The sequence below is a fragment of the Vanessa tameamea genome, chromosome 21 (genome assembly GCF_037043105.1).
Source record: "Vanessa tameamea isolate UH-Manoa-2023 chromosome 21, ilVanTame1 primary haplotype, whole genome shotgun sequence".
In the NCBI taxonomy this organism is placed as follows: Eukaryota; Metazoa; Arthropoda; class Insecta; order Lepidoptera; family Nymphalidae; genus Vanessa; species Vanessa tameamea.
Window position 1 is genome coordinate 3,304,222 of NC_087329.1, and position 20,017 is coordinate 3,324,238.

The 20,017-nt window shown below is 37.0% G+C and overlaps 1 protein-coding gene across 5 annotated transcripts in view; it reads right to left on the minus strand.

Moving 5' to 3' along the window:
• Window positions 1-20,017, minus strand: part of LOC113394141 (uncharacterized) — a 115,929-nt gene that overhangs the window by 9,333 nt on the left and 86,579 nt on the right. For all 5 annotated transcript variants that reach the window (XM_064218273.1, XM_064218271.1, XM_064218272.1 and 2 more), the window contains 10 exons: window positions 18,970-19,095; window positions 17,927-18,094; window positions 17,522-17,689; window positions 17,024-17,149; window positions 15,769-15,976; window positions 15,525-15,687; window positions 13,870-14,009; window positions 13,009-13,129; window positions 5,151-5,706; window positions 4,545-4,662 (listed from right to left, as the gene is read on the minus strand). In XM_064218273.1, the coding sequence (XP_064074343.1) occupies window positions 4,545-4,662; window positions 5,151-5,706; window positions 13,009-13,129; window positions 13,870-14,009; window positions 15,525-15,687; window positions 15,769-15,976; window positions 17,024-17,149; window positions 17,522-17,689; window positions 17,927-18,094; window positions 18,970-19,095 (1,894 nt within the window). The remainder of the gene's footprint in view (window positions 1-4,544; window positions 4,663-5,150; window positions 5,707-13,008; window positions 13,130-13,869; window positions 14,010-15,524; window positions 15,688-15,768; window positions 15,977-17,023; window positions 17,150-17,521; window positions 17,690-17,926; window positions 18,095-18,969; window positions 19,096-20,017) is intronic.

The following is a 20,017-nucleotide window of genomic DNA, read 5'->3' on the forward strand; positions in this document are numbered from 1 at the left end:
AATCAGAATGTGAGGTAATTCTCGAATCAGGGCGCATCAGACGGACGTGCAATATTCAGGCCCACGTTGGGCGCCAATTTGCAAAGCGAAGCAGATTAGCGTGGGTGGGGGCGGTGCCTCATAATCCACTATACATTATTTAACGCTTTGTTCAACTGTTACCTATTAGTGCATCGTTTTAATGTTTAACGTTTATTATGGAAGTTGTAGATTTATACTTTACGATTGAATGACAAATTAAATAAACATTGTTGCAACTTGATTGAGTTAATAATCTCTATATTTAATAAAATGCATATATAATTTTCAAAAAAGGTGTAATGTTTCCAAGTATATAAACGGTATCAAGATGTTTTAGCTGAGTTTGTTTGCTAACATAAAGTTAAAGTGAATCAACAAGCAATTAAATGCATTTCCTTCAGATAATTTAACTTTTGAGGTTGCACTTTCATAAGCCAAACAGCTAGCAACTGGAAACTATACTTAGTCTATAATTTTAAGTATAATATCTAGTCATGTGTTTAATAATATCTTGACTCAATAAACGTAGTACACTCAGAGCAGACTATATTGTTATTATTTTATATTTCTATTGGTTATATTTAGATGTTTTTACTATACCTATATTATTTTTTATGTACCATTTCTCACCTCATTGTAGATTGCAAATACAATAATATAACTTTCATTTATTGTTTGACATGCGAAGACTTTTTACGAAATACGTAAAATTATTTTAATATCGTTAATATTTAATTAATAAGATGTTTGGTTTATATAGTTATTCAAGTCCCTTATTCTTCGTTCAAAATACTTCCGTATTTAAAAGAGAATGTAATATTTGCTTTTACGTTTCATAAATAAATTGGCGGAGTGATATTAAAATTGACATTGCTATCAAAGCTATATATATAACATTTCAATAAATATATTTCAAAGGTCACGAATTCATCTCTAAAACCGAACTCGCTCTGTCGATTAATACACCAATTACTGATATTTGTACAAGAACTAATTGGATCCGACTCCACGATTTATTCTGTGTAATTAAACTCAGCATAATTCGGTGTTCATTAGCGGTGGAAGGAATGGCGCCCAACATGGGACTTGCTCTATTTTTAATATAAAGATACTAAATTCGGTAATTATTTACTTTATTTTATTTTGGAGACAGGAACAGAAAATATTATCATTAAAACGTATCATGAATAATATGAAAACTTAGCCACAAATCGGTGAAATTCTACGATATATAATAACTGAATATTTTTTGGGCAGCAGAAACCCGGGGAACATATAGTAACCGGCGATTTGGATGTGATTGAGTGTCGCGTGTTTGCGGCGTTATGCCGAGCGTGACAATTTAACGAGCTACTGACAGCCACGTTTACCCGGACCAAACACGGGGGAGACATCTTGCAGATTAAACGTTCAGGCTCTGTTGAATTTATATCGTTTTCGATCATATTAAAATGCATTGATACAGTCTATTTCATTTTCAAATGACATGAACAAAGTTGTGAATCTTCGTAGATGTATTTTTTATCATTAATAAATGAAATAACTTTCGAAAATAAACGTAACTAATTAAAAAAAAATCGAGAGAAGACTTTTGTGTCCGTTGCTATTTAATTATTATCATATAATAACACTTTCACAATTATAATAGCGTTCGAAAGCCGTAATTTTGGGACAAAGCTCTGCAAATATCCCTTTTAAAGAGAGACAGGCTTGATTTGGTATTCCGTGTGAACGTGGACGTCACCGGAGCCAGGATTACGGATGACGCGGATAAGCCCGCTACGCTGCGAATGTTGATTTGATGTCCTGATGGAATTGTTAAAAAATATGTAAAATAACTTGTACTGGACATTCGTTGTGTCGTAATATTTTAATGCTAAAACTTTTCCTTCTTCTTCTTATTTAAGTTCATGCCAAATATTACTCACAAGGGATATAACATATCTTTCCGTTTGTCAGTCCTATACAAAGAATCTCCTTGACATATTTTATTCATTAATTGAATATAAAAAATGTAAGAAAAAATCAACCTCAGGGAAATAATAGCTTTGAATAATAAAGTAGTCATTGTAAAGAGACATTCTAAGATTTTATACGACGAATGTTCGGTCCTTTTGTTATAATACGGACAACTTCATTTTGCTGCTTTTTTAATATAATTTCAAAATGTGACGTTTCACTTGAAATGTTCGTTATAATAGTTTTATGCCCCTCCCTCCCTCGATACAGAGTGACGATATACAACGTCAAGAGATCCATCACAATTAAGTTATCATCAAAGTTAATAATGCCAGCTAATTTACCTAAAATCTGAAGTTGTTTAACAAAAGACAGTTATGAATACTAGTTAGATTCGGTGTTTAACTCTCAATGGAGCGGTGTGGAACAAGGTCCGCCGGCCCCGGGGACCTCTAAGTGAATTAAGTGTTTGCCGACTCACAGACACTCGCCGGTTATTATGCCGAGAAGAATATTTTATACGCCATTGTGGATCGAGATTCACAAAAAAATGTCAAGTGCTTTGTCGAGATCTCGTATTTACATTTTATAAAATACGCCCCTCGCGATTCTAACAAATTAAAATATCGGGGCTGACGGTTTTGTATGTCGCATATTCAATAGGCCACTTTTATAATGAGCCGTCCCCGAAAACTAAACCCTATTATTTTCGCATTCATTATTCCTACGTTAATATTTAATCGCGTTTCCATAAGACGTCCAACATTTTCAACGCAAACTTTCGGGAGAGCGGGTGTATATAAAGTGGAGATCGCGAGCCGCGCGCTTAGTTCGCCGTCAGCAGCGAAACGAGGATGTTGTCTCTGTACCGTGCGTGGCTCGGACCCAGTCCTTGCGTGGCGAGACCGGTGCCTCCACCCGGCGCGCACAGACCCGTGCCGCGCCGGGCGAGAGCGCCGTCTCCTCCGTCATCACCACCACCACCCTCACCGTCATCGACTACATCCAGCGAACTCGACGTAGAACGCATCGAGCCCTCCGATCCTCCGAAGCATCAGGGCAGCACCGTGCTGGACATCGCGTGCTGCGACGGGCCGGTGAAATTTAGCCGTGTATTGAACGTGGCCTGGCAGGAGCCGACGTCGGAACGCGAATGGGCCTGCCGCCACAAGAAAGCTCAAACCCGGTCTACCATACACTACTACCCGTGCAAGACGTGCGGCTCCAAGTTTCCCTCTTACTACTTCGTGCACAAGCACAGGAAGAGGTGCCACGCCGAGGAGACGACCACGGGACAGAACTCGCCGGAGCCCTCCACGTCGAGTGCGTGATCTTAGAACGTGTGATTCGTTTGTGTCGCGAGTGTGGGAGCGCAGTAGGTTAAATTAATTTAGTTACCGTTGTTGAAATAAATGTTTACGTATGATAATTAAATGCTGTTTTATTTTTAGATCCTAATCTTCTTAAATTTCAAAATCCAACTACAAACGGCGAATTAAAATTTTATATACATACTCGGAAGTATGTATTATTTTAAATGAATGAGAATAAAATTGTGGTAGACTAATTAAATATAATTAAAATTCAGCATGGCTAGAACTTATTCTTCTTATAGGTAGAGCTTGGTCTCGTATATTTCCAAGATGATCTCATTATGTACAAGCTAATTTTTTTCAAGTATCCGAAACTAAACTACATACAAGGCATATTTTTATAACTTAACATTTTATTTACGAACTTGTACAGCAACAGGAAATACGATCCTTTCTATTTAAAAAAAAAGTATTTGACTATTGTCTTGTTTCTTAATTCAAAATAGTAAATAATATTAAAATAAACGCCATAACATAGTAAATTATTCTTTAAAATGATAACGTAGATGGTTTATGTCAGGAATATATATTAAGTTTTATAAATGATAATGATTATTGGTCTATCCGTGACAAGGAGACATACAGACTTTAGCATTAGCCTGGAGTCTAATGTATAGGATATGTACACGAATCAAGATCGTTAGTCGGACTGATCCCTCAGCCTAAGTCCAAATATTGTTGATAGATTAAAAATGGGAATTCCGAGAACTTTTTGTGTGGTGCTATTTCATTTTATAAAATAATATAACTATATATTATAGAATAACTAACATTCTAACTGAAATGTAAACATGTATAACTTTACTTTATTAATTAATAATAATTTTTAACGGAAAGTCATTTCCTATCAATATAAGTCACTTAACAAGCTCAATTTGTTCATTTTTCGTTAGATCGTAAAGAAGTTCATTATGTACAAACAATTTAACCTACAATATTGAAAGCATTATTCCTTTAGAGCAACATCTACAGACGTGCCCCGTATCTCTGAACCGAGAACACTGTTAAACATCTTATAAAATGTGTTACAATCAGCCGACATAAACGTGTAGATTCCGAAATCGTTTTTAAAAAATACCATAGTATAAAAATAATAAAAAAGATTTAATGTCACGTGATTAACGGAAGATGGAGTCACTTCAACTCGCATCGTATCAAGGAGCAACATGATTGGAGAGTAAGGGTACTAACCTGGTTCAGGGGTGGGCGAGGGATGCGTGTGCGTGGGTGGCGGCGCAGGCTGCGGCGTCGGCGGCGCGCTGCCCGACGACGTGGACACCGCGCCCCCGCCGCTCGACACGCACGTCGTCTGAGGGCAACAGGCACAGCGTGAGAATGAGAGCCTACCCTTGTTGGACGTGGCCCGAGAGGGTTAAACCACTCTGCCCTTTGCTGGTGAACGGGACATAAGCAGTACAACGGGCGATCGCGGTTTGTGGAATCATACTGTACTGGATCATACTATATACATATATAATAGGGAGACCGACGGGTAAATGGGCCACCTGATGTAAAATGGTCAATGGCCGATGCGCCACCAACCTTGAGAACTAAGATGTTATGTCCCTTGTGCCTGTAGTTACGCTGGCTCATTCACCCTTCAAACCGGAACACAACCATACTGAGTTCTGCTGTATGTTGGTAATATATTTGATGACTGAAGCTTTAGATTATAAACTAGTTTTAAGTAATTGCTTGAACATATGAATTTAGGAAACTTGTAAAATTATAAAGGTAGTCATGAAGAACAAAATTGAGACATTTATGCCGAATATGCTTTAATTGAAAACCACTCACAGTAATAACGGTAGTTGTAATCGTCGCGACGGTAGCTGGTGGTAGTTCCGGTAAGGGCGGTAATGGAGTTTCGGGCACCGGCGGCGTAGCTGGTGGAGCTGGACTTCCCAGTGATGCTACACCTGATGGTACGCATAGCCCACTCGAATAGACACCACTAGAAGTCACTACACTTGCACCACTTAATCCACTAGAACCACTCACTCCGCTAGTACTCGTAAATACATTAGATATACTCATACTCCCACTACTACTCATGCCACTGGAGCCAATCAAAGCGCTCGAACCACTCATCGCGCTCGAACAGCTCAAGTTGCTTGAACCACTTAGTCCACTTGAACCGCTATAACCGCTTGAACCACTCAGTGCGCTCGAACCGTTCAGTCCACTGGAACCGTTTAGTCCACAAGAACCGATCAGTTCGCTTGAGCCGCCGATCGTACTTGGTCCACTCATCTCGCTATTGTCGCTCGTCGCGCCGGCCACGGGTCCCGGCGGCGCTGACGAAGCGGGCGGAGGAGAAGGAGGGAGGGGTGGAGTTCTATCTAATTCCGACCTGTATAAACATTCATTAGTTATTATCAATATTTTTCCACACAATAAATACATTAAATTAAGTGCAAAATATATTATTTTTGTATAAAACTTATACTAGAGCACACAATCAATCAGTATCAATATGTACACACGCACACACACCGCAGTGACAGTCGATTCCCAGACATTTATATATTCATATCTAAAAAAAATTTAAAAATATTAATACAAATTTGTAATCACGTAATGTGAATACTTAAGAATTAATTGTATTATATTCGTCCGCAGTTTATTAACTCTCCCGGTGGGGGGAGCCTCAGGGTAATTGGTTAATATAAAGAGTGGCGAATTGCGCTAATTATGTTTGCCTTACCCCCCCTCCCTCCTGCGCTGTTTGCACTGGTGTAATATCGCATTAATAAGTTCAAATGTGTGTTGTGTTGATTTTCATATTATTTTAAATGCTGTCTCGTTTCAATGAGTTTTTTTAATAATCAATTAAATTTTTATATTAATTCGAGGACTAATTATATTAAACTCAATGTTTTTTTTTGCTTGTTTTAATTTTGAATCTGCTATCGTTAAAATTAATCACGCATTGATATTAACTCAACCAAATGTACTCATATCTTTAAACATGAAACAATAACAGATAATAAATTCTAATATTTAAAATTAAACTTATTTTTTAACTCCATCGTTAAACAATCTGCGATCGCAACCCGAAATCCGGTGGTAATTAAAATTCGACCAATTAAAGCGTAGCTCGTAATTAACGGGGAGGCTGAGCTAACAGTCCGGGGTCGTGTCGGATTGCTGTCGTTACTGAAAATACTCAACTACGATTTATACGTACACCTAGTTTTGCCTCGCGCTTTCACCCGCGGTTTTTGAATAGCGTCATATGATGGGCCCGAAGCGTGGGTACACTACGCTTATTTATAACTTACAAGATATCACTTGAGGAAATACCAGGCACCTTATCGCCATCGAAACGTGCAAATTAATTAATAATTTTAAAAGTATAAAGTTAATACACCACTACTTATTAAAAGAAAATCATTATAATTATAATATATATAGTAGACATTACATTAAAATGAAAGAGAGGTTCTGTTTCACCTATGCTAAAAATATGAAAAATTATTAAGAAAAATATGCTCCGAAGTTTCAGAGACGTTTATGGTGACGACTTCGCTCTTTATGGTGTTGCGAAGTTATCTAAAAACTATTATCCATAAATCGACTATCAAGGGCTAAAAGAAAAAAAGTCCGGCTGATAGACCATAGATCCTCAACGAGCGTTTTCAACAATACAAACTCTCCAGCTATGTTAAGTATAGAACATAAGTTTCTTAAACCGACTCATGAATTAAGTATACATTCTGATATTTACCGGGAGTTACCCTAGTTTTATCTCCAATAATGGCGTTCAAACGATTCTTATTGCTTGAACGTGTTTATTGTTATAGCTTCCTATATTTTTTTTGTGTAGACTTCTCGTACAAGTTATAAATATAAAATCGTTTGACTGACTGACTGCTAAATTTTATGTCGTCAGTACGCTAAAAAGGATTTTTTCGAAATTTCAATCATAAAGGGGGAAAATTTCTATTATCCGTACAAAGTCTTCCCTATCACAAATAATCTCCCGGGCTAGTATTAGATGAATTATCTGTCTCTGTTAAATATTTAATCTTATTATTAAAATACCTCTTGAGAAAATATTAGCGAGGGGTATATGTTAAAAAGTGATTAAAATTATATAAAATGTATGTAGATTCATGGATGTATAGACTATCAAACCTCAAAATACACATCACCGTCACAGAGTAGAAAAACAGTTCACGAATAATTAATATTTAAAAAATAGATTAATAATATAATTTGTAATATTTCCATCGTAATGTCAATGAAATAAAAGTGTAACTTTTTCTGATTTCCCGTGTTTCGCTTCCACGATTGGTGCTTTTAATTAAGGCAATTAGAAAGATGGGCCGCTGCTGTTTGCGTAAAAATCTAAACAACCACGGAGAGTTGGCTAGGGATGTGCTGCTATCGATATCGGTATTCGCGTATATACAATAACGAATCATTAGAGCCTGTGTAGTTTTACTAATGAAATTAACTTGATTTATAAGACAAAATTGATTATTTTATTCGTAACAAGCAAAACCAGCGCCTACCCTACGCTGGTTTTGCTTGTTATGCAGTCAAATAGATAAAATAATCGGTGTTGAAGACGATCGGATGAGTTGAATCATTGCCGTTACTCGGCTACGTTGATTGATTCATTCATCATTCATTTAATTTTATTATTACAACAAACAATCTTGTTTTTATTTTCTTCGCGCCATAGATCAAGAGGGTACGGTTGAAGCCTCAGAATACATCTAGGCTAATCTGTATTTTACATCGACAAGCGATCCCGATTTTGGTAACAACGCATCCCCCGGGAACCTCCTCAAATAATAGCTAGAGTGAATGTCAACACACGCATATCGCAGCATTATTATTCCTGTACTATTGACAACTCCCCCTTCCCCTCCCTCGGGAGACGGCGAGCGGGACGTTTTTTTATTTGATTCATTGACGAAACACTCGTTTGAAATAAATATGATTTAGGGAAAGCTATTTATTTACATAGCTTCATCCAATTGATGAAATATTTACTCGAATGAAATCACATATTTTTTTCGCAACGAATATATTTTATATACTCTTTCTTGAACCTTATGTTTTTCTACTGACTGTTGTGCCGCGTCCCAATATAAGGGTGATCAACCAGTGTTATTAGACCTAGCGGACAAAACAATTCTGATATCATGTTTGCCAACGCCTACGGTAATGACTTAGAACTGCTTGTGAAGGCATACTTGAGTAAAGTATTTTTGCGATTGAATTTGAATTTAAGAAGTATTATGCCGTCATCATCATCAATATTTAAAAAAACAGGCGAATTAAATCTTAGGTTTCACTTGATTGTCGACGAATCGTATAATTGAAATATATATAATTTCTACAAGTAATGTAATTACTGTATCCACGTTATCAGTCGCATTCAATTTGAAGGTGTTTCATAGTCAGTTGACGTTTGAGATTCACGATTCTGAAATCAAGGGGGTATCTACCGCAAAAAACTTTTATTTAAATCGGATTGTTAACCGCTGACATAAGCGCGTAAAGCCATGCTTTATATGTCAGTGGGGGCGGGATGAGTTTAGTATAATTAAACTCTTTAGCGTTATAATATTATACATGTAGGTATAAATAAATATGTGATTAGTTTTCATTCGCAGTCGTCGTGTCATTGACTACAGTGATATAGTTTTGAATCGGTATAAATTTGAGGTATATGTTATTATTACTGTCACCATAAATAAAAAATATGTTAATTGAAATTGATTGGAATCGCTACTCAATGCTCGGTAAACAAAACGTTTCATTTTTATTGCACTCAACGATATGTTTAAATATGTAATTAATATTTCAAAGTCCTTTTTAAATATGATTAAATTTAATATTTTTTTAAATATAATATTGTTCAAACATTTAGAGAAAAAAAATAACATATTACATATACAAATTATAACGAATTTAACGTCAATTTGATATATAAAATTCATATTCCATTAATTCAAGTGTTTTATTTAACATTACGTTGGTGATAACTGCTTTGAGTGTATGTTTGTATGATGTGTTCATTTCATACAGTAGCTATGTTTGTTAGTTACAGCTAATCTCAAAAATAATATTCATCCATCCGTTTCTGAATCACCAGTGCATGCAATTAACGATGTTAAAGTAGTTTAATAACTGAATTAAATCAAAATATAATTTATTCGCGTAGGCTCAGATGTCGTTTTATAATATTAAATAAAATGAAAACCGGTTCAGAATGTAGATTTTACCGCGAAAAATCTTTTATTACTTTTTTCCAACGATTAAGTTACACAGATGATTAATTAAATACAATTGAATTAGTTATAACATAAACGAAGACAGAAACGGCGCGAAATAATAGCGTTGATAGTGTGACTAATTCATGAATTAATATATTTTTTTATTTATATTGTATGCGATTAACATTTATATGTAAGATTTTCTTCTATATTTAAAATATAAGAGATGGCAACATTAAGATACAATTTATAAGTAATTCATCTGCGGGGAGCTTAAGTGAATTGGACGGGAATATGAATTTTAAACGGTTAATGTAAAGAATAAAGAAAAATCGGTCCGATCTGAAGTTCATATCGGAGAGTGGAGAGCAAACAGCGGACGAGAGCTTACGGAATACCCCTTTTTCGTTAACTGTTTAACGTTTTATGGAGATTAGATTTCGAACGGAATTTTGAGAAATAACTACGCTCCTTTTAATTAATAAGATAGTGTTGTTGATGACGAATTAGATAAATAATATTTAATCAGTGGTTTGTATATTATGCCAGGTCACAACTTTTTTCCCGAGGAGCCGGACTTTCTGTAACGAATGTTTTGGTGTGTGTCTTACAAATTAGAATATATTACAAATCATTTATAAATAAATATCGGTTAACATCACATACATTACTCTGAACCCAATGTAAGTAGCTAAAGCACTTGTGTCATGGAAATCAGAAGTAACGACGGTACCACAAACACTCATACCCAAGACAACATAGAAAACTAATGCTTTTTTTCTACATCGACTCGGCCGGGAATCGAACCCGGAACCTCGGAGTAGCGTACCCATGAAAACCGGTGTACACACTACTCGACCACGGATGTCGTTACGTATTTATAACATTTCTAAAGACTAACTACACCGATCATACGTCAGTTTTCTATTATTCATTTACTTCTTAAACAAACATATTTAATATATGCCTATATATAAGTATAGTCTCTCTTTTAAAGAGAAGATTTGAAGCATATTACAACGCGCTATTCAGGTGGAGGTTGGCGGTTTCACATACATATACATACTTTATTTCAGAGACGAAATTATTTAAACACAAATTAAGAAAATTAAAACCGTGTATAAATTCTATAGATTGGCAGTTTCAGTTGTGGTTGTTTTTTATTTATTTATGTTTTTATATTAAGAACAAGTGGCATTAAATAAAATCAAAGTGCGTCAAACCAAATGAAGTAAGAATTGTTATAGAAACGTTCCAAAATCGTCCAAAAAATGAGCTCCAATGGCGGTCAAATAAGTTTCACTTCGAAATAAGGAATTAAATCATAGTACAGATATCAGTCTTAGTACATTTAAAACTTATTAATATTAACTTGGCCTATAAAAAAAAATTAAAGCTCATATAAAAAAAATAACTTTGATAAATATTTTATTTATCATATTGAATGAAATTAATGGATTTTTTTCTAGGCAGGATATGTAAAAATTAATTGGTATTTATTGACATACTATGTAATTAATATGGTAAAAAAAGAGTAACTACTGAGTTTCTTGACGGGTCTTCTCGGTAGAGTATACTTTCCGAACCGCTGGTATCTTAAAATTTAATTCAACAGTGTAAAATGACATTAAAAATGCTTTTATGAACCTACTTGAATAAATAATATTTTGATTTTAATAATAATTGATTTATAAAGTTTATAATCCGTGTGAATATTTCAGATTTATTAATAGTTTTATATCAACGTATTTTTATTAATATTTAAATTAATTTCAACGATTTAACATAGCACCGAGCGACAGTCGACGGATCCCTGGCCGCCTCATCTCACCCGTATTGAATAATACATAGCGTTGTGTTGACACGGCGTAATTAAAAAGCCAGCTCGGTGCTATTGACATTACTGCCGTTACCGACATTGTTTGACCAAAATATACTATTGTAATTCGATTTTAGACAATGAACATTTTTTTAAAAAGTTATATGGGTATAGTTTTAGCAAACTACCGAATTTTTTGCCGGTTCTTCTTGGTAGAATCTACACCGAACTGGTGATAGCTTTACTTTACTGACGATTAAAAAGTGTTTGTAGCTTTTACAAACACTTTTTAATCGTCATTTTACAATTACTTGAATAAGATCTATTTTTTTAAGATTTTGACTAATATCACATTCTTAGATCAAAACATCAAAACATATGACATTTCACAGTATATTATTTAACCATTGACTGGGATATTATGTCGTTATTAGAAACTAATTCCAGCATCGCTCGCGTTTTAGATGTTGGTCGTTAAAAGCCTATGCCCTTTCTTGGGGTTCAAGCTTGCTTCACACCAAATTTCATGAAATTCGGTTCAATGGTTTGGCCGTAAAAGAGTAACAGACAGACAGAGTTACTTTCGCATTTATAATTGTGGAATCTGTAAGTATTAACATCTTAGAACCCATATAGTTTTACTGATGACAATTATATAGAATTTCATCATACAGTCAGTAATTGGTGCCTTTACCCTTTTGCTTGACCGTTTTCTCCTCTATTTATCAACTGCTTCCATTTATTTTTGCTCGGGAGATATTGTCGAGCGTTAGTGTTATCAATATGTTTTCCAAATTTCGACCACTACACAATTTCCGTACAATCGGCACATACATAGAATAATTACGTAAATACATTTTAAAGTCTTCTACGGACTGCCATGAAACCACATGAAATATTGCTAATGGCTTATGAACTAACAAATATATTAAAACAAACGAATTTACGGATTATTCATTCATAAATTCCACATAGACATTATGAAATTAATTAGTTTGAAAAACCTTTATGTATTTCATTAACGTATTATCCTAATATACCGTTACTATAATATGAACACAGTAGCAGTAAATAGATGAATTTAGATGGAACTTTTTGGAGATACCGAACTACAGTTTGTTGATGCGCGGCTTTGAGCTTCGCAGTTTTTTTAAGTGAACAGAGATGGCGTTATTGTCGTCGCAAAATAATCTCATAAAGTTCCACGAATGTAAGTTAGATGGCGCTCGTTTCAGTTACACGCGCTTTCGAAATATAAATTACAAGGAAATTGTATCGACATGCTATAAAAAACTAATCAGATATTACCTAAGTTATAACACATGGTTTTAAATAAATTAAATATGTCCTAAATATTGACGTATAATTGTTGTTTTGTTCATCGAATGTGTTCGTTTAATACATTAAAAACTTTTAGAAGTCAGAATTGTTATTTTAATGTGTAGATACAAGTGTTAAATAATGATATTATGAGCTACACATTCAAAGTTATGTATAACTTAGCCTCTTTAGTAATGAGCTCGTATAAATAATGTATTTAGAAGAAGTGTATGTATGGTTGCGTGTGCGTGTGCGTGTGCGTGTGCGTGCGTGCACGTACCGGGCGGGGTGCGCGTGCGCGGGCGCGGCGGAGGGGGGCGGCACAGGGATGCAGTTGACGGGCGTGGGGTCCGGCGCCATCTCCTCCATGCTCTGCTCCTTGTTGTCGGCCGCGCGGGAGCCTGGTGCGGGGAACACTACATGTGTTACTATTTTTCAGTCCGAGCGATAGAAGACATACATTATATTAAGCATATTGATCTTACATAGCCAATAATAATTATAAAAAATGATGACACTGCATGAATAAATAAAGCCATATTGCATCAGTATAAAATAGAAGTTCCAATTAACAATTTCTAACAACTTTATCTTTTCTTGCTGTGAGGGTTAAATTAAAAACAAATTTTCAGAAACAATTCTTTACAAATACTGAAAAACGCACGATGACAATTGTCTATGAATTTATTTATATATGTGCTTGGCGTAATCCCATGTATTCATAGTCGATGTTATGTTTTATACACGACATGAAAAGGATTTGATGAAAGGATGAGCTTTTACGCGAAACTTTTACTGCACGTCAAAGGGACTTATCGTTCGTGGTATTGGCTCTGCATGCTCTCAGTTTACGGCGAAACGTCGAGCGGTATGCACAGTATGTTTTTTTTAGTGCATCTAATTCACCTCATTATAAAACTACGAAGTTATTTAACAATGCAGATTCATCGTAAATCAAGCACAAAGTTTATTTGTAAAAATTCGTGCGACAGTGTGGCCGTTATACAACATTTATTTCTAACGTAAACCACCTGTTGAGACAGTTAAGGTCCTATTAGAAAAATAACGACACGTGAATATGTATTTTGTATAATCATACCGTCAAAATAATTAAAAATAACAAAATGTATATTACAGTCACCTTGCGACCGTTGCAATCTCGTCGTGACACCTGCAGGCAGTTCGGGTTCCGGCGCCGGCCTCGGCCTCGCGTGTCGCCTCGGTCGCGGTTTTCGTAGTAACTGTTTGTAATTTTCTGCTTTTTTCGATAGATAGTAGAACCTGTGCACGGAAGAGGACATTACCGAAAGTACACAGTTCGGAAAACAACTCACAAGAATAAAATGATTCAGGTAATTGTAAACAATTGCTAATTTAATTGTTTGAAATATATCACAGTACGGAGTCTGTTGAGTAAAAAATAATTTAACTAACGTTTTACAGCTCATTCGTCGGCCAGGCGTCATTTTAATAAAGACATGTATAGCCAATTCCGACGACGAGAAGACAAAAGCCAAATAAATAACATTTGACATCAAATTGACGATATCATTGTCGAGAGCTTGAATAACCTACGATAATCAATATTTTTTTGCACTTTGGAAGTAAAATTAACTAGTGTTGATAAAAATATTAATCAAGAACTGTTTATAACGCAAAATGCAGATGAAATGTTAGAAATTTTATCTAAGGTTTGTTTATCTTATTTTTTTATGGCGTAGGTTGGCGGATGAGCATATGGGCCTGATGGTAAGTGGTCACCACCGGCCATAGACAATGGTGCTGTAGGAAATATTAACCAATTCTTACATCGCCAATGCGCCACCAACTTTGGGAACTAGGATGTTATGTCCCTTATGCCTGTAGTTACACTGGCTCACTCATTCTTCAAACCGGAACACAACAATACTGTTGTTTGGCGGTAAAATATCTGATGAGTGGGTGGTACTTACCCAGACGGGCTTGCACAAAGCCCTACCACCAAGTAAAGTATCTATCTATCTAATCTGTCAAGTAAGTAGTATCTTTATTCTTTGTCCGATTGTAATATATATATACAGTAGAACGCCGATTATCCGAATTAATTGGGACCGGGGTCGATTCGGATAATCGGACATAGACCGGTAATAAAGAAAAACGACCTGTCACATATAAAATAAATATTATCAAGTTTAACAAACACAGTTCTACAATCATAACAGTTGAAATATATCTGGACTCCAGCGAGTTCTAACTTGTTACAATAAAACCACTTGATTTTAATTTTTTATATTATGCTTTGGACCGATTCGGGTAATTGGCGATTCGGATAATCGGCGTTCTACTGTATATATATTCTATTACAGCTTTATTTTAAATTAAACAAATAAACAGCCCCGTTTTAATATTTGTAACGATAATTTAAATCATTTACATGACATGAAACTTCCTTTACGTGAACACAAAAACCAATGGCATATAAATAAATGCACTTTTGGCGTGTGTCGCAAATATAACAACGAGGTGAATACGTTAATTATGTAACGTTTATTAGGAACACTAGTGTCTGCGATTTCTAATTAATTGATTTTTCAATAAGCCTACGGTGTACGCCACAGTCACAGTGACTAGTAGTCATTTATTTACAAATAAATTGTGGGAACTTCCCCCAACATGAATTTAAAAGACTTTGAATTTCACAAAATAACTAAAATTAACTCTACGATGCAATCCTTCATCTGATGATGATGGATTGCACGTCGTAATGGTAAATCTAATAAGTTATCAGATAAGTAGCACACATCCTGCTCTGCGTACCTAACACAATCCCGGACGCTCTTCCTCGGCAGGAAGGACGCGATCTGGCCGAAGTTCTTGGGGTGCTGCAGGTACTTCTCGCGGAACAGCTCCCGCTCGGGCTGCGTCCACACGTTGCGCAGCTGCAGGCCGCGGTACTCGGCCTCCATGTCCATGCAGCGCTCTGCGGACAGCGGGCGGTGAGCGCGGGGTGCGGGGGTGGGGGTGTTGGTGCCAGTCGGGGCGCGGGGCGCGGGGCACTCACTGTTGGTGTCGAGCAGCAGCGGGCGCGGCTCGCGCGGGTCGCGCAGCAGCGGCGGCACGACGGTGAGCGAGCGCATCTTCTTGTCCTCGTGCTCCTGCTCGTGCAGGCCGTCGGCGATCTCCTCCAGCTCGGCCTCCGACTTGACGCGCGCGCCCAGCCGGTTGAAGCGCTCGCGCTCCTCGCGCTGCTTGCGCAGCTCGGGGAACACCTGCGGGGGTTGCGGTTGATAGCTTTCTGCGGCGCCGGGCCGAGTCTCGGCTCGTACGCGATGAACCAAATTACATTTATTATGCACGGAAAAGCATTAAATTCGAACGATATGTTAATTATTTAGTACGTACGGGGATGACAATTGGTTTTATTATTTTATTGGGTTAATGAATTGAAAACAAAACAACAATTTAACGTAGGAAGCGTTGATATATACGTACAACTCTGAGCTACTACTGAGAATTTTTCGACGGAAAAACGCTGCAAAATTTTTAAAGGACTGACCCGTAGTTTGACCCCGTGACCTTCAGATCTCTAGCGTTTAAGCTAAACGGAACAGAACGGAACAATAACCTTTTTCGATTCTTTTTAACCCCGAAAGACAATTTTAAATTTTTAAACCTAATTAATTTAGAGGCCAGAATCAAGCTAATTTTTAACATCACTTGACCTCTCTATGACTCGAAAATCTGCTGAGGACACATAATAGCAATACATTACGTGCGTACTCGCCAGGAAGGTATAAGTATATTCAATGTATATCATTCCATGTGGGTTTTTTAATTAATACGAGTTTTAATACAAAATATAGTAAGTGCACAGTCGTCGTCCGGTGGCAAGTGCTTAATTAAAACGAAAAGGCAATAAAACAGTAGCCGCGACGACAATAACAGGAATAAATTATAAATGAGCTTTTATAACTTGTATCGTCACACGTAACCAATCCTAATTACATATTTTTGTAAACACACGTGATAATGTTCACCACAAACGACGAGGAAAAGATGAAAATACCTAGTATCTGTTTCAAAGTTCAATAAACTTGCTCGCTTTTATTCTATTTATTTGGGATCGGCCTGCCGTTATCTGATTATAAAGGTTTGGCAGAGTTCAACGGCCGACCGCCTCATATCTAAGTATATTTAATGAAATGTCTTCATGAACTTCAAGCCTCTTTTTTCAAATATAAAACAAACCGATTCACTAACGTGTTTCACACGGAGTAGTATCGTAAATAGATATCACAAGTGATGTCCCAGGTTACCTTCTCGAAGAATTCCCTGTTCCTGGCGTCCTTGGCTTTCCTCTTCTGCCCGAGCTCGAGTCGCTCGACGCGCCTCATCCACTCCGAGGCGCGCCGGCTGTACTCCTCTGTTAACGCATCTTCGCGCTGGAAAGTGACAAACATTCAAACGTGTCCCTATTGTATTGAGCTACATGTGAACAGAAATCTCATAAATCAATTTTTCTTTACAGTCATTCAGTAAATAGAAACTGTCATTGACTAAAAATTGCTGCTGAGAATTTTGAGACAGACTAACTCGATATTCCTAACATTACAAATTAAACGTAAAAATTGTTACCAAGTTAAGGCAACGAGGTACATTGTCAAATCATTACTTTCTCAGTGTACAATTACAGGACTATGATAGTGATCGTTTGATGTAAAAAGTTTTCAGGCGTGAGATCTCCGACAAGCGTACTGACAGTCTAGAACATAGACAAATAATGCGATGGTTCAGGACGCCGCCGGCGGCCGTACCTTCTCCGCCTCGGCCCGCAGGCGGCGCAGGTGGTCGGCGAGGCGCTTGCGGAAGGCGCGGTGGCGGCGGATGTTGTCGTGGTACACCAGCGTGTCCTGCGGCTGGTTGTACAGCGGGTACAGCACGGGCGGGCCCAGGTGCGCCAGCACCGCGTGCGCCGCGCCCGCCTGCGGGGCACCACACGCGCGTTACGGGAGGCACTACCGGTACTTAAGTATTCGTTATTATCTATGTTTGCATAAAACGATTTACTGATTACGGGGATATTTGGATGTCCAGTTCATTATAATCAATGCTCAATAAATTTATGGTTAAAATTTTTGTTAATTAATTAATGGATTCCAACGATATTATTTAAAAAACGGTCTTGAGGGCCAGAAATAATTGTTACGAGGATGCTGTACCCTCTTCCTGTTGTCCGCGTATATACACTGAGCCAGACTCCGATGCCGGGGCGGCGCCTCTTCCGGTTCCTCGGCCCGCGCTGGCTTCGACGCTGTCTGTTCCAATTCTTCTTGCTTTTTCTTCAGTTTCAGTAGCGTCGTCTCCGACAGCGTCATTTCTCGATCCACCTGAAATTGATATTTATCTCCTGTAGCTAGGTGCTATTATTTACAAAACTTAAGGCTGTAACATGGCAACATGTGAAGGAGTTTCCAGCGTAAATACGACTTCAAAGTTTATGAAAGTCTTATATAGGATAAAATTTGAATCGAACTTGTTAGTTAAGTACACCCCTACTACTCCTCTGATTCCTGTGAGTATCAAAAGATTTTTCAGTACTGTACATCTGTCAAACCAAGTTTGGACGTAAATAACGGATTAGCTTCCGTAATGGATACATTTATGCCCAGCAATCGGTTAGTGGATAAAATCTTTGCTGCTGAACTTGAAACCACTTCCACCGAAACACACTTTTGTTACGGGTGACAGTGCAATCTAGTTAACTTATTTTTGTTTGGTACATGTATATACATAAAAGCATGTTCATTGTCCATTTTTATAAGGAGAGCGAATGGCCCATCTGATGATAAATGATCACCACCGCCCATTGGCGATGCCAATGGGCGGTGCGCTGTTCGAAATATTAACCATTCCTTACATCGCCAATACGTAACCAACCTTTGGAACTAAGAAGTCATGTCCCTTGTGCTTGAAGTTACACTGGCACTACCCTTCAAACCGGAACAAAACAATACTAAGTATTGCTGTTTGGCATTAGAACATAAAATGAACGAGTGGTACCTACACAGGCGGGCGCAAAACCGTACCACCGAGTGAATAGATAGTTGCGTTTATAAATGTAGAAGTAGCATTGTATACAGTATTAACCACTCCACTTAACAGTCAAACAGAATCAATCCTCAAGATCAAAGTTGTTTTTGAAGAGTGACTAACTCTCCAAAAAATTTAGAACATCCATGACTTATTGTAAAGATTTTTTTACCTTAGATATTTGCTGCAGTAGATCATCTTTTGTTGTCCGAAAGCTCTGGTCCTCGATGGTGGGTTCGGAAGGCGGGTTGGGCGATAACACCTCCACCGAGTTGTTGTAAGAGTTCATAACCGACTCCTGGAAGATTTAAATTCGTATGTGTAATCGATAAACTCATATGTTATATACCAAAAAAAGGTGTTTGCATTTTATTCTAAATATGATAACGATTATCGACTGGTTATACTGCGTATATATAATACTAAACTTAATAATTTTCTATGGTAGATGTTGTCTCACGTAAGCATACTCTCATCATCCGATCGGACGGCATATCCGACACAATCGGAAATAGTTCAGATTTAGGACCAATAGAAACGGAGGATAAATTTCGACCGAAACACCCGAACATTATTAAGGGTCCTAGCCGGGTATTGTACCCTAGATTTGTGTATCTAAAGCTATAAAGTACCCGCTAAGCCATGGAGGCAGTCAACATTCGGACTAATAGCTATAATATAATATAGTACACAAAAAAAATGTAAAACTAGTCAACAGACAGTTTTATTACTTCATAAGCAAATCTAAGGCAAAAGTTGAAGCGTATACAGCTCGATTAAATGCGACCGCTGTCTACGTTATATACTCGCAATAGTTTAATTTTTAATTATAGGATCGAGTAACACTCGAGAAATACATAACGTAGTAACGTCTACTCATACACACAAACCGACACCACACTAGACACACTGTGTTCTATAGGGTACTCGCCCTACGATTCTGTTGTACATTTTAGTTTAAGAAAGAAAATGTCTAGAAAACTCATACAATATACAGCAACCGATGAATAAATTACCAATCGCACTTAACGCTTAAAACGCTCACCCAATCGTATATTTAATATAACCTAATTGTATTTATGTTAAATATGATTTTTTTTTTACTTTATCGACACTACAATGTATTGGATATGTTAAAGGTACAACAAACCTTGAATTAAGCTTTGGGTTTCATACAAGAAACAATCTTTAAAGAGATTTATAATGGTTGTCACAGAAAC